Below are 15708 nucleotides of genomic sequence, written 5' to 3' on the forward strand. Positions count from 1 at the left end.
TACATGCTCACTGATTTGACTTTCCTCCTACGGTCGGTGTCAAAGCGTGTTTTGTGAGGTTGAGGAGGACTTTGTAGATTGGTGTCAGACATATGGGCTAATGTTGGACTTATGGGCTTGGGCAGCACTGGGTTGGGACGCTTTCTTAATGTACACTTACCCTTTATATAAAAATCTCTTATATACATTGAGTTTCTGTGGATTTGTTTCTCCAGTCTGCCCAGATTAACATACCTCTATTTTTGTGGATTAATGTATTTACATATCTACCAACCTATGATTATACCGCTGTTCATTGCTTTGCTTCCTAGGTCCTTCCTCTGTTTCCTTTTACCTTCCGCCTGCCCAACTATATCCTCTGTCTCCAGGTGGGTCTGCCCACATGCAGCTACGCCCACATACAAGTACCCAGCATAATGACGTCATCACCATAGAAATACAGGTGTATGTGACAGGGTTGGTACCATAATGTACTTATGGAGATCGGTCACTCATGTGTAGAGAGCAGCTGTTGTGTTGAAAGCAGCAATATTAGAGGTAAAACGACACTTCATGTATTATAATTACTGGGTAAATATAAAATTATGTACTGTAAAATCAACTACTGCAAAAAATTCTGTACCACGGGAATTTAACATTTAATTATGTTCAATTTGTAACAATGAAAATACATCCTACATGTCAGATATTTACATTGTGATTCATAGCAGCAGCAAAATTACAGTTATGAAATAGCAACAAAAATAATTTTATGGTTGGGAGTCACCACAGCATAAGGAACTGTATGAAAGGGTCTCTGCATTAGGAAGGTTGAGAACCACTGACTTATACTGATAAGACATGTAATTTGCCACTGAGAAGCCCAGGAATGGTTTTCTTTGTCAAAGGTTATTTTTGTTTGTTTCTATTTTTATTTTTTTATTTTATTGGGGCTCATACAACTCTTATCACAATCCTTTGTGTCAAGCACATTTGTACATTCGTTGTCCTCATTCTCAAAACATTTGCTTTCTACCTGAGCCAAAGGAGGTGATTCAGGAATACTATCTCTGGGCAAGGAATTCAGGTCCCAGCCTTTCCTCTGCCCCCATCCTGCTCTGCATCATCTGGAACAACAATAGCACCCAGCTGTGTACCAGTGAGGGCATGGCCTGGTAGGTGGCAGCTGAGACAAGTTCACATCCTGGACGCTGATGCTGAGGTCTTGAGAAAACCCACACCAAACTCACTGCCTTCGGTCAATGTCCACTCAGCCCTGCAGCCAGGGCGGAACTGCCCACGTGAGTTTCAGAGTCTGTAACTTCAAAGGAGCAGAAAGCCCCGTGTTTCTTCCTCTGAGCCACTGGTAGTTTCAAATGACTCACCTTAATGAATGTCACCCAGAAATGTCACCTACCCAGGTGACCTTGAGGGAGCCCTTTTCCAACTTCCCTCCAGAGGACGCCTCTCTCCAATTCAGGGAACAGGTGCTGTGCCCCAGAGGAGGCACCAAGGGGAGATTCCAGCCCAGGAATCCTTACAAAGAGCCTGAGACCTTGCAGTGAGGAGGTAGCCATTGGGTCCAGGTCCTCCTGCAGCTTCTGGGACTCAGGCTCCCTTCTCAGGTCAGAATAAAGCCAGGCAGCCGGCATCACAGCAGAGTCAACCTTCCCGAGCCCAAGTAAACTACACTGGCATTTGAGTCCCCTCCCTTTGCCCTTGGCAGTCTCGTGGCTTAAGTGACCCCTTCTCTTCTCCAAGGCTCCAGCACGGCCTTTGCCTCCACAGGAGATGGCGGTGGGCACCCGGGGATCCTGGCCCACTTGATAAGGACATGGCCCCAGGCTCTACCCCTTCTTCCTGTGAGAGTCCTGGTCCCAGCTGGGGTCAGCCTTGCTTTCCTCCACTGTCCAGTCGTCTCCGCCCCTGTAGCCTAAGGGCACGATGTTTCTGTGCGTGAACTGCCTTTGTATTCCCCATCGTGTCAGGACTGTTGACATGCTGTCCTTTTGTGAGCCAGGCTGAGCCAACTCTGTGGGGAGCTTGATCCCCGAGTGACATGTCCTAAGGTGTTCAAACAGGTGGGGAGTGTCTGTCCACGGTTGCTCCCTAACAGCTTAGAAATGTGGGTGAAGGGAGACAACCACCAAGGGCTCAAGATGAAATGATGATGGCAACAGAAGTACAAATATGCTTGACACAATTGATGTGTGGAATGTTATAAGAGCAGTAAGAGCCTCCAAGAAAATGATTAAAAAAAAAGAAAACCCAAACTAGGACCTGTGCTAGGCCCTCTTGATGGCTTTGTCCACCTCCCAGATGGAGGTGTGGGCATCTCTGGAAGTGCTGCCCCAGACGGCCGTGGGTGTGCGCTATGAACAGCCCCCTGCCTGACATCTACCCTTCCCAATAGATTATTGGTTATCAAAGCCACACAAGGACTTCTCCCTTACTTTTTAAATGCCAGATGCTTGTACCTGTGAGTGGATCACCCAGTGACCACACGTCAAATTCTAACAATGGCCCTGCTACAGCTCTCCGAGGACCATCAACACGCCACTCCCCGTCACCTTCTGGCTCGACATCCTAAAGGCCTGCTTCCTAGTGCTGCCTTGAGGACCTGCTCTCTTAGGTCGGGGTTTTGAAAAAACAGAATGAGACAAAGGCTCTTAGGTAAGTGATTTATTATTGTTCTCTAGGGCAGGGAGTAAACACTAGGGAGCGTAGAAAAGCTAAGCAAGCATGCGTCTGACGGATCCCATGGGAAGCACAACCGAGGCTGGCTTCGTCACGAGACCGGGAAGCCCATCCTCCAGACGGAGCTGTGCCCATCTGGTCCCAGGAGCTGCTGTGGGGTTGGGCAGAAAAGGGTATTTGTTCAGGGAACCTACAGCATTGACACTGAAGAGAACTGTCCTCACTTGTTTACTGAATAGTAAACACTTGCTTGAAAGTCTTCTCAAATTCAGCCTCCAGTCTAAGACCCATTTGACCAAAGTCCTTGTCCTGAAAGAAATGGCAAGAAAAATCACGTATATTGCGCCCATTGGTGGACACCTGCAGACCAGAGTGAGCAGGGCTCTTGCGGTAAACAGCCAAGGGGTAAAGCCAGAGTTACACCAGGCTTCACGTACCAAAGGCCCTTCAGGCCACAGGTCACTTCTGTCCGGGAGACCAAGGGTATGTATTAACTAGACGACACCTGGGCCTGCTACTCGAGTATTTTAGATACAGTTCTCAAAGTCGTCAGTGTTCGCTGAAGCACAGAACAATCTAAGGGACAAGCATGGCCGCCTCCTTCCCCAATGGTCATTTCCTTCTGTCTGAGAGGCCCCATTAACTGCAGGACCATCCTTAGGGAATGTCTTATGGCAAAAGAACCTGGGCTTTGGGACTTCTGAGAAGTCTGATGCAGTGCATTTGGGAGAGAAGTCAAGTCCCATGTAACTTGTCAATGGGATCTTCTTCATCTTAAGAACTGAAGCAGTGCATCCTCTACTGTCCCCTCGGCTCCGCTGTCCTCTGCATAGGAGAGGAATTCTGGGTGCAGGGAAACCAGTTGGCTCACTGAACTTTGCCCCCGAGGGCTCTGGCTCTGAACTAATAAAGTCATTTACTTCTGGAATCCTGTGCAGTCGCTGAGGCCCCTGAACAAGGCGCAGAGGGGCTCAGAAGAAAGACAAGGAGGCAGAGCGGGGAAAGCACCCACCTTGAAGGATGCTCTGTGGTTCTGAAAGATGAGGCGCATGTCCCTCACAAACTCCTCCACTCGGTGGTAATCCTTCTGATTCAACCTCTTCTTGATTCTGTTCAGCCACATGGGTTCCTTGAGGACCTGCTCTCTATTCTGGGGGGAAATGCCAATGATCAGACCCCCCAAACCAAATCCAGATATCTAGTTCCCTGCCACTCATAGCGGCCCTAAGGACAGGGAGACCTTCCCTTCTGGGTTTTTGAGGCTGTAAATCTTTACAGGAGCAGAAAGCCTCGTCTATCTCCAGCAGAGGGACTGGTGGGTTTGAACCACATAAGCCACTATACCATCAGAGCCTCCCCTGGTCATACTATTTGCATGGCTCAATGCCCACCCTCAAATTCAGTGGAAATACAGCCCACACCATCACCCCCTGCCCGATTCGGCTCACACATCATACCACCGACAGTTTCAGGCACACAGAACATCTGGGCAAACTGCAGTCATGGCTTGTTGTTACTTACATAATAGTAATATGGAATTTTGGCAAAGAAGGAGCTCTCTGAATAGCTATAGACCATCAAGAGGAGGAACTCACATCTCTGCAAAAGAAGGAGGCTGTCAATGAACAGCAGCTTAGAGGCACAAGCCCAGCCCGCGCTCAGACAGAACCCACGACTCAGGCAGGTCATCCGGAAGGGCCCCCAAGCATGGGGAGCTCTCAGAAACAGGTCCTGAGCGGCGTGAAGACAAGCTGTGGTGTCGAAGCCACGTGACTCGGCCTGACTGGAAGAGCGCACTCCTTTGGGGTGCTTTGTGCGGCTCTGCTTCTCTTGGGTGACGACAAAGGACAAGGCTGGGGCTGGTGTGCAGTCTACTCACCAACTGTTCCTCAGGCAGCATCTGCCTCTCCAGAACCTCAGACTCCTGCTGACACGGCGGGCTGCCCGGAGCATCCTTCATCCTGCAGAAGATGCAGCTCCAGGGGTTTCTGAGAGGTTGGGCAGAAAGTGGGCTGTGTGCAAGGCTCTGGGGCAGTTACCATCACCATGGGCTCCTCTCAAGAATGGGGGGCCCCTCTCACAATTTCCTAACCCTCATGTGGGATCTCAAGCCAAAACTTCCCATATTGATGGTATTACCAGGGGTGTCAGTCCACAGAAAGTGGTGTCATGGTGAGTGGTGGGTTTTTTTCTCTGTTTGAACACAAGTCCTGCCTTCCAGGCATCAGGGCATGGGCCTTCGTTCACGGAGGACTTGGATCTTCATCGGTGTGAAGGGACCAGTGTGAAATATAGGAGCTAGGTGATGACACCTGATTTTTCTGAATAAGCACAGAACACCAACAACTGGAACATTCTGGCCCATCCCTTCTGACCGGAAGTCCATGCTGTGGAACTTCTAGAAGAGGGCAGTCATAGGATGTAGGCTAAGGGGCCCAATTACTGTCCTCAGAAGAAAGGTCTTTGATAGCCAAAGAGCAGTAAACTGCTACCTCCAGTCTTGTTGACCAGCTCTGGGTTACATTGTCTCTATCCTGGTACTCAAGGACACTGCTCCTTGCCTGCCTATCTGTACACAGCCTTACCTGTCGTCTGTAAGGAGGAACTCTGAAGGGTGAGTGTGTACAGCAACGGGAAGGATCCCTTCTAAGAAAGGAGGGGCCTGGCGCTGCATGTCACCAACCTGTCGACTTCCACAGGTGGGATGTGGCATTCCTTATGGAAAGACCTCGAACAAGTGTCGCAGCAGAAGAGCTCGCCTCCAGTCCTGCACACCTCACAGTCATCCGAGTTGTCAGGCTGGAAGGCACAATGAGGCCCACGTTACCAGGAACGCCGAGGCCTCAAGGCTAGCACCGTGGGGACCGAGAACGTGGCACTGCCTTCTCACACAGCTTGGGCACGTGCACGATTCTGTCTGACACTTCCACGGACCACACTGAGTGCTGATTGCAGTGACCTTCAGAAAGAGGGCTGTTTGTCCACCCAAAACCCGTTTTCTTTATAAAACCGTACCTTGTAACACTGGAAAACTAGCAACACAATGAAATGAGTAATGTCTAGGACTCCCTTTAGACTAAACAAGGGTTTCAGAACCTGAAGTGTTCATTATTAAACCCATCGGGCTGCATTATACTGACCATATCGACTTACGGAGGGGGATTTGCCAACTGGAAAGGACAGAATGCCTGAGGTGTCTGCCGCTGTCTCCCTGAGGCCACCAGAGTCACTCCCATTGGGGCAGTTACATCTCTACAGATCCCAGAGCTTTTCCACCTCTTTTCTGCACTTGGATACATCCTGGTGCCCACCAACATCTCCTCTGGGGCTTTTCAAACTCACACCTTAATCTCAACCTGTAAGAATTTAACACATCCTCCTTTTGGTTAGGGAGTACTTACATGAGGGTCAACTACAGCCCTGCTGTTATGCTGCAGCCTTCTCTGTTGAAGAGAGAAAGACAGTGACAACACTGAGTATCACAGCCGTATCCCTCAGTATCTCAACAGCCATCCTTCATGGGAGTCCGATCTGCCTCTTATTACTCCTGGAGACCCTCTGCTGTACAACTCACAGTGACACCACACAGATGAGGAAATACTGCCAGCTCTCGTGTCATCCTCACGTTGTCCCTGCGTTTGAGCCACCGTGTGAGCCTTTCTCATCGAGTGCCTTCCTCTGCTCCTGATAGTCTACGCCCAGCAGGATGACTTCCTCAAGGAGGGCCCTTCCTGATACCAAGTTCAAAGTGTGAATGAAGTTTCACCATTCTTGCTTCTGAGGAGAATTTTGATAGTGACAATAAATGGACTCTTCTAGATTAACAGATCCGATTATTCAAGCATGGGAGCTGTCACCAAAAGATGTAAGAGAGGCTTGTCATGGCCAAATTAACTTTCACGTGGTGCCGAAAATAACAGTGATGTTTCCAGAAGCCAAAGTGCTCTGTCAGCAAGAAGATCCTTAGAGGCAGAAATGACCCACAAACTGTCACTTTGGGGTGCTTCTGTTTTGGACCAGGAAAATACATCAATTATGGAAGCAACAACAGGTAATGAGAGTCATACCTACAAAGGAGGATAGACTGTTTACTGGAAAGCGCCGGCACATTTGCCCAATCTTGACTATGTTATCCTCAGAAGTTGGGGAAAGGTAGATGTGCGGATTTCCGGTTGTAAATGTACTGAATACGTGACGGGAAGTAACACAGTCAGCATTTCTCAAACGGAAAGAACAGAAGGGAAAACTGAAGCCTCAAGTCGTAACGTCAAAAGAGTCCATGGGCAAATGTCAAGCGGAGAAGGAGGCATCAGAAGACGATGGGAGAAATACCCAGTCGCCTCCATACGCAACTGCCTGAAGGTGGTCAGCCTTTGCAGGGCCGCCTACGACCGTGAGCTGATGGCGTCAAGGCAGAAGGAAGTCCACGCTGCCCCAAGGCGCGCTCCAACCCCAGGCTCCAGGAATGGACGGGGTCAAAGCTGAACTGTCTCAACCAGCTGATGCAATGTTGGCAGCACCCACTCATCGACGCCCAGGAACTGGGAAAAGAGCTCCCTGGCGAACCAACTGCAGGAGATCCTGATTTATACCCATTCCTGAGGCAGGTGACCCAAGAGAATGCAGAAATCAGTTAAAAAAACAAAACCCTAACATCACATGGAAGTAAAACGTTGAAGATAACTGGAACATGGTTGCTGCGGGAGACTGACAATGAGGGTCAGAAATTCAAGCTGGAACCAGAAGAGGACGTGGAACAAGGACTGTCACTGATGTCAGATGGATACTGGCTGGAGGCAGAGAAGACCAGAAAGATATTCACTGTGCTTTCCACGATGCCAGAGCATTTGACTGTGTGGATCATAGCAAAGGACGGACAGCCTGGTGAAGAGAGGGAGCTCATCCACACTCCCTGTGCTCATGAAGCACCTAGACACAGACCAACGGAATCATTCCAACACAACCAAGGGACACCGCAGCTTCAGGCAGGAACGGAGCGCATTAGGGTTGCTCTTTTATACCCTACTTGTTCACTCTACATCAGCGGTTCTCAACCTTCCTCATGCTGTGACCCTTTATACAGTTCCTCAGGTTGTGGTAACCTCCAACCATAAAACTATTTCTACTGCTACTTCATCACTGTCACTTTGCTACTGCAATGAATCTGGTGACCCCTGTGAAAGGTCACTTGACCCCCATAGGGGCCGTGACCCACAGGTTGAGAGCCGCTGCGCTATATGCTGAGCAAATCATCTGAGATGCTGGGCAGGGTGAAGAGTAGGCAGCAGGACTGGAGGAAGTGTCCTTAGCAACCTGTGGTGCACGGGACCTGAAGCATTTACGGATGAAGATCAAAGCCGACAGCCTTCAGTCCTGATGGCAACTAAAGTAAACTAGAACTCTTCAACGGGACCACCAGACAACATGATGATTAGCAGAGGAAACATGGGTGTCAGGATTTCACCGGATACTCCTGAAAACAGCAGTGAGGAGATCAAACAGCACTGGGAAAGCCGGATGCAAAAAGTCCCTTTAAAATGCAGAAGAGCGAAGACATCCCCTTCGGAGCGAGATGCCCCCATCCAAGTCACGGTTCTTACAATATGCACGTGAACGTTGGGCAGGGGACAAGGAAGAGCAATGAAGAACTGCTGCCTCTGAACTGTGGTGTCAGGGACGAATCAGGCACACCATGGCCTTCCAGAACAAACAACTCTGTCTTGGAACAGCACATCGTGGCAAGACTTCATCTCATGGACTTCGAACACGTCATCAGGCGAGAAGAGACCGCGGGAAAGGACATGATGTTTGGTTAAGAGTCAGCGAGGAGGAAGATCCTCAGGGAGATGGATTGACAATGGGCTCAGAGATAACGACAATTGTGGGGACAGTGCAGGGCCAGGTAGGGTTTGGCTCTGCTGGGCCCTGCATTGCTATGGGTAGGAAGTGATTACGCACCACCACCAACCATCTTCCCATCTAGGGCAGGGGTCCTCTGTCCCTCAGACCTGTTGGAGGGCCGGACTATAGTTATAAAAAAAAACAAACTATGAACAAATTCCTGTGCACACTGCACATAGCTTATTGTGAAGTAAAAAAGCAAACAGGGCAAAAACACTTGGCAGGCTGGATAAATGTCCTTGGTGGGCCGCATGAGGCCCGTGGGCCTTAGTTTGAGGTCCCCTGATCTAGGGAAAGGCAGAGGGGCTGAGTTATTTTTGTGTTCTTGTTGTTTTTTCATGTATTCACTGATTACATTCTCCTTGAAAAAGACTAGTGAATGAAATGCCCCACTGTCTGAATGAGTTCACACCAGTATAAACACCAAGGAATGTAAAAGTCCAGTAGAATATGAGGCCCCACAAGTCAGCTATGCATGTAAGAACCTTAGAATTCTGTGAATCTCTTGGATGCCATTTCTGACTAAATTATAAGAATGACATTTCTCTAGTCATCTCTCTCAACGTTCATAATTCATTTTGGAAAAAACTGTAGAAGACACAGTGATCATTGTGTCCTAAATCTTTGTTCGCTCCCTCGAGCCTCCTTAGGCTCCGTTCACTGAGAAATCACTCACACCGATAGAAGCGCAGTCTGCTCAGTTCCAGTGGTGAAGGCAAATGCAAAGGGAAACCTGCGCCAGGCCAGGCCCCGCCCTCCTACAAGCAACGCGCACATCCCAATATCGTCTTCTCCAACAGCAGCAGCCTCAGGAAGAGCGTACCACTTGGCTTTGAGAACAAACTGTGCGTCCATGTGTACATTTACTGAACTGAAAATAATTCAGATTTTGGTAGTCCGTCTGGTGAAATGACAAATGGTTTCCTATTGTTCCAATTTAATAACTGTGAGAAACATTTGCTCCATCTGATTTCATTATAGCAAGAACACTGTAAAATCAATGAAAGAACACACAACAAAAAACCCCTTGGCTCAAATGAAAAATAATCCCATCACGTAATGATGGAAACTTTTATGTGCTCTATAATCAGGATGGCTTTTCCCACTTTGATACCCTCTATTAATCCCTGTGGAACATTATGTCATATTCACCTTTTTCCTCTTTTGGTATATTCTTGGAGGATATGGTAGAAACCCTTTCTGGAAGACAAAATGATGTCAGAATGTGGTTAGTCTGTACTTCTATTCTGGGAGTCTGGCATTTCCAGTCTCTTCCTAAATATTCGACCTGGGTGTCCCACTGGCAGCTCCCACCAGAGGGGTCTACATGAGAAACCACATACCCTTCCTGCCTGTACCACTATTAGATGTCAATCAGTGGCCGACAGAAAATCACCATGAGCACATTTTTCCTTTCCCTTGTGCTTCACGACCAATCCCTGAAAGGTTTTCTGTCACAGTATCTATCCCCCCACTACCTCCTATCCCATTCCATCGGTGCCACGGACTCTTTCTACCAGGACTATCCAATCAACACATGCTTGTTGCAAGGGCACCAGGTGTGAGGCAGGAGACAGACAATATTAGAGAGACAAACAGTATCTGTGGAAGCATAATTATAGAACTGAGGCTCTAGTAGGAACTTCAGAGAGCCCAGGAAGGGGAAAGCCAGGGTCAGTGAGATCAGTTTCGGAATGGTCAGAGGTTGTCACTGGGGCTGAGCACTGTGTCGAATATGGGGGGGGGGGGGTTCAGGCAAAAAGACAGCGATGTCGGTGGAAGGCCCTGTGGCTGTCTAGCGTACACCTACTCCTCACTCACGATCTTGTCATCTCCCATTTTGCACGCAGGACAAGAGCAAGGAAATCTACTCCCAGCTATTTTGCATATCAATGGAGCGCATCTAGCGAGAGTAAAATAGACTGCGAGGATTCAATTATGTGTCCACTCGGGCAGGTCATGATTCTCTGTGGTTTGGCAGTTACGTGATGATGGAGTTATCCTGCGTTCTGTGATGTGACCATCCTCCGGCTTTGCAGGATGCTGATTTTCATAGAATGACCAGGCCTTTGGAACGCGTGAGTGAGTGAGATGTGGACGCGATGTTTGCATGTCAAGGTGATGAGTTTAAACTCAAGAGTCCCACTGATGGACCAGGTCGCATTGCCCGTTATCTATATGCCCACAGAGCCACCTCAATCTTGACTCTGGTTTGCATGCCCTTCATTTGTGGGAATATTTTCTTTCCAGTTGTTTGACTATCAACCTCCTTTGTCTCAGTGAGTAAAGTTGTCTACATGCACCTCTGTGTGAACAACCTCTCCCTCCACTGAGCCCGCGCATCTGTTCCTGAAGGGCTCCTCTTAGAACGCTGGTGGTACTACGGTTAGGAATGGGAGGTTCTTCTGTCCATGGAAGAGGAGCAAGCGGGGCATGAGAACTCGAACTACAACAAGTGTGTGGTGTGTAAGCAGTGACTTTGCTACTATACACAACATGGCAGGGTCCGTCCCACCCCGGCCCTTGTTACAGGGATACCTTTAGCAGCCACTGGAGGTGCCGTCCACCACAGAGCAGAGTCAGCTTCCAGTTCTTAGATCTTCCATAGCCTCCTTTGATTTCAAATTCTCTAGGGGTGAACCAGCGACCATCCTCACTCTCTATACACTTCTCCGAGATTCCTGTAAGACCAGGGTGAGGTGAACTGGAGGATTCTGATCCCAGGTCCAGACTGTGGCTTCCTAACATACTGGATCTGGGGTCACAGGCGAGCCTATTGTCCCTCAGACTTAGGCATTCAAACTCAACTTGAGAGTCCTCTCAGAAGAAATCCCTGCTGTCCCATTTTCACCTTCATGCACGGAAATGGTGACAATTACCACCCAAGTAGACTTTTAAAATATCCCAAAACTACCTATGAAGGGAAGCAAGTGATTCCAAAGACAAAAGAGTAGATTTCAGTTTACTACTGAACCCGGAGGCCAACGTGGAGGCAGAGTTCTGGATCTGGCTTTCAGAGGCAGGAGATGGGGCTGAGATCCCAGGTAGCTCAGATCCCTGAAGCTCAGATTATTGCCACCTGTATTTCTGCCTGGTTACTACCACATTTTCATCCAGTTTGATGGCATTATGGGGCAGAGATGGTCCTTTCCCTAGACTCATGGTCAACCTCAAATCACTGCCATCAAGCCCTCATGATCCTACAGAATGGAGGAAAACGGCTCCTGTGGGTCTAAGACTGTAACTCTTCACGGGAGTAGATGGCCTCATCCTTCACCTGCAGAGCAGCTAGTGGTTAAGAACTGCTGACCCTGAGGTTAGCAGCTCAATATATAGCCACTACGCCACCAAGCCCCTGTTATCATGGTGGCTGATATTAAAAACAATGAGACAATGCTGCCCAGTGGGAATTGTGGGTTTTTTTATAAGAGCTACCATCATCCAGGGTATTTGTAAGAGCGAGTCATCTTTTGTTAGTCTTTAAGGAGGTGTTCATCAGAACCCCAATGAGAAGCCATCTCACACCCATCAGGATGGCCATAATTAGAAAGACCAACAGAAAGTGCTGGCAAAGATGGACAGAGGTTGGAACCCTGGTCCACCACTGGTCAGCGTGTACAATGACACAGCTGCTGGGAAATCAGTTTGGCAGTTCTTTAGGAAATTTGACATAAAGTTACCATATAATCCAGCAATTATACACCCAACTAAAAACCCGAGAGACAGTAAGACACCCAAACTGACTTTTAAAAGTACAAAGAAAAAATTCTTAAGTGCATCGATAAATGGAGTAAGAGAAAATGTAATTTTTTCCATATTCTTTTTGAAGCTCTACTCTATCCACACAGAAACTTCTATGTGGGTATTCACAGTGGCATTATTCAAACTAGTCCAATGTCCACCAGCTGATGAGACAAACGTGATATTATCAATACAGCGGAACCTTGTATTATTTGACAAGAAGAAAGGAAGCATTAACCAATGCAAAACAAGTCCATTCATCATCCCAAATCTTAGAGGCCCTGTTGGAGAGACTAGAATTGCTTTCTGGTTTTCCAGACTCCGCAAGGGGAAGCCTGAAGAAGAAAGGGCTCTGGCATGTCGGTGTTGGTGAAAAATACGGAATGAACCATGGACTTCCAGACCAACATCTCTCAGACTCGAGAAGGGCCAATGCTGTATCTCATGCACTCAGGCCACTTTATCGGGATTGGCCCCTCTCTGGGGAAGGACTGCTTAGCAATGCAGAAGGCCATCAAAATTAAAAAGGGGAGACCGTCAAGCTGTATTGGCACAGTGGCTGTGGACTCAAGCACGCCTGCTGCTGTGAGGACGGCGCAGGCCTGGGCATCACTGTGCTCTGGTAGACATAACGTAGAGCCGACAGGATGGCCCACCCTTCTAGTGGCAAGGCTGCCCCGCTCCTTTGCTCAACTCAAACGACAATAATGTGTAATTCACATAGTGGTTCTGAGAGAAGTTACAAACGAAAGAAAATAATGAAACACACCTTGCTCTAGTTTCTTCTTGTATAAAGTCCCTTTCACCTGACCACAGGTCACAGGAAGTGAAGGGGAGAGAAAATCGAGAGTTTCATACGTGCGCTTTCTTGAACCTAAAAGAGAAGATTTGTGTTTTTTCATTTTACAAGCGCACCCTCCACCCACTCCGTGGTTGAAGTCATACCTATCAAGCTCAGAGAGGTCTCTGGGAGCTTCGTTCCACTAATCTCTAGTTTCCAAGCCTTTCTTCCCAGTGGCGTTTTTGATACCGGACTACAGAACACATTCCTGGACGCAACCTCCCAAACCTCACACACAAAGAGGAGTGCCGTGCCAAGCAATCATCTCTCATAAAACTAGACCCATGGGTTCTCTCAATGACAATGAAGCACACAGCTGCTGTCGCGGTTCTGAGTGGAGCTGCCTGGCTAGGCTGCTGTGCTGTAGGAGACAGGTAGGGGCAGCCATGCAAACCCACTGCCATTGAGTCCATTCTGACTCACAGTGATCCTACAGGAGGAGCAGACAGCCTTGAGGACGTGAACCACCAGCTAGTTCAATGCTTACCTGAAGGGCTCCTTTGAGAGAACCACAGGTTGTACTTTCACTCCCCCTGAGTGCTGAGTGGACGCAGAGACAGCGAGACCACACCGGGGCAGTAAACCCAGAGTGTCTCCCTTCTATTTTTGTTTTGCTTTGTGTGTTTTCCTTAACCTCCACTTGCTCTCTGTCTGGAAGGGGAGGGCAAGGAGCTCTGGAATGATGTGCGATGACACAGGGAGGAAGGTGACTTGTCCTGAGCGAGGCAGACAGTGGGAATTGACGCCACGGTAGTTGCACTTCTTCAGATGATCAGAACTGGGTGTCATTCACCCTTTGGCTTTACAGATGGAGAAACTGAGGGGGAAATACATTAACTGCCAGGACAAAGGCAAAGGGAAGGGAAAATTTAGGGCAGATCCGTGACCGCCACTTTGAACCACCTTTATGGTGAGATCGGGGTCTCTTGGCCTAGCAACAGGAGGGCCAGCTGAGCAACGCCTGGACTCTCTTGATATAGATCTATTGGCAACAACTTCGAAAAGAAAGGATAGGGCTTTTGTCCAGGAGACAGGAAGTCTTAGACCCTTACTAACTAGCTTCACTAATATTTCAGGGTCTGATGATAGCCAATTCATATACATTACAGGAAATTTAGAAAATGAAGTCTGTAGGAGCTATTAGTTATCTTAAGTCCCTGGATTAGATTTACATATTTGAATTATGCATGAACTGCATTCATAACTAACCACAACCCTGTCCTTTAAAAATTGTTGGTATCTCATATTATTAGCAATGCTGCAGCCTGTCACAGCCATTCAATGTCACGATTTCCTGTTTAAGATACTGCCGTGTATGTGTGGGACATTAACAGAAGGGACATTAACAGATGGTGAGTTCTAGTTGCCACTTCCCTGGCTATCACGATGAGCCACCTCAGCAGGAAGAGGCATCCCAGGAGCACTGGAAGAATAGCCATCTGTGCGGCACATTCCAGCTGTCGGAAGTGGGGGAGGCACCAGAGGCTGAGGCAAGAAGGAGACCATGGAGCAGAGCAATGGGCTGGCTTCCCGGCCCGTGGAGGCAGAGGGAAACAATCATGTGGCTGACAGTTTGAGGAATTGAGAGACTTGGCTACTGGCCAAAGACAGGTGCTGCTGGGACCATTGACTGCATCCCTCCTGTCTACTGATCCTGACTTGTGGAAACCTATTAAATTTCCCTCAGAAGCACCTATAATTATGGGGGGTATGGAAGGAGAGTAGCAAACAAAACTAGACACTGCTGTATAAGTGGCAATGGCATCCCTACTCAGAGCAGCCAATCCACACAGAAGACCATGTGGCCGACCCCACTATGAGACATAGCATCCCTCACTGACCCATAGCCCTACAGGGGACAACACTGGAGACACAGTGTGGGCATCGCACCCGATCTGACCCCACCACTCTGAGGCAAAACACTAAGGACGCGCAACAGAACAAGGGATGCAGAGCAAGGAAGTTCCCAGGGAATATAAAAAATAGACTATGGGGTCAGGGCGTGGCACCCCATCAGACTTGACCAGAAAACACTCCTAAAGACCAAAAAACCGTCCTTGAACTAACTATAGGCTTTTCCTTTTTTTGTCATTGGTTTTTTGTGGCTTACTTTTGTTGCTTTGTTTTGCTCTGTCTTGTTTTTGTGCATGTTATTATCTCTGCAGGTCTATCTAAATAAGATAGGCTGGATGAACAATGTGGAGGAGAAAACAGTGGGACCGATGGTTCTGGGGAGACATGGAGAGGGGTAGGTTGGGGGAAAGGAAGTGGTTTTAACAAACCCAGGGACAAGGGAACAACAAATGATCCAAATCAGTGGTGAGGAGGCCTGGTAGGGTGTGATCAAGGGTAATGTAACCAAGAGGAATTACTGAAACCCAAATGAAAGCTGACCATGATAGTAGGACAAGAGGAAAGTCAAAGGAAATAGAGGAAAGAGCTAGGAGGCAAAGGGCATTTATAGAGGTCTAAATAAAGGCATGTACATATGTAAATATATTTACATATGAGAATGGGGAAATAGATCTTTGTATATATATTTATAGGTT

General features: G+C 48.2%; 1 protein-coding gene across 1 annotated transcript in view; it reads right to left on the reverse strand.

Moving 5' to 3' along the window:
- Positions 1-2653: 2653 nt before the first annotated feature.
- The window catches only part of LOC142423805 (nuclear body protein SP140-like protein), a 63825-nt gene continuing 50770 nt past the window's right edge, over positions 2654-15708 (reverse strand). Inside the window, exons 11-19 of the mRNA XM_075528887.1 lie at positions 13088-13192; positions 11116-11258; positions 9730-9777; positions 6078-6119; positions 5360-5475; positions 4556-4664; positions 4198-4275; positions 3689-3826; positions 2654-2985 (exon numbers count right to left, since the gene is read on the reverse strand). Coding sequence (XP_075385002.1) covers positions 2905-2985; positions 3689-3826; positions 4198-4275; positions 4556-4664; positions 5360-5475; positions 6078-6119; positions 9730-9777; positions 11116-11258; positions 13088-13192 — 860 coding nt within the window. The 3' untranslated portion in view covers positions 2654-2904. The remainder of the gene's footprint in view (positions 2986-3688; positions 3827-4197; positions 4276-4555; positions 4665-5359; positions 5476-6077; positions 6120-9729; positions 9778-11115; positions 11259-13087; positions 13193-15708) is intronic.

Source organism: Tenrec ecaudatus, chromosome 13 (genome assembly GCF_050624435.1).
Source record: "Tenrec ecaudatus isolate mTenEca1 chromosome 13, mTenEca1.hap1, whole genome shotgun sequence".
Taxonomy (NCBI): Eukaryota; Metazoa; Chordata; class Mammalia; order Afrosoricida; family Tenrecidae; genus Tenrec; species Tenrec ecaudatus.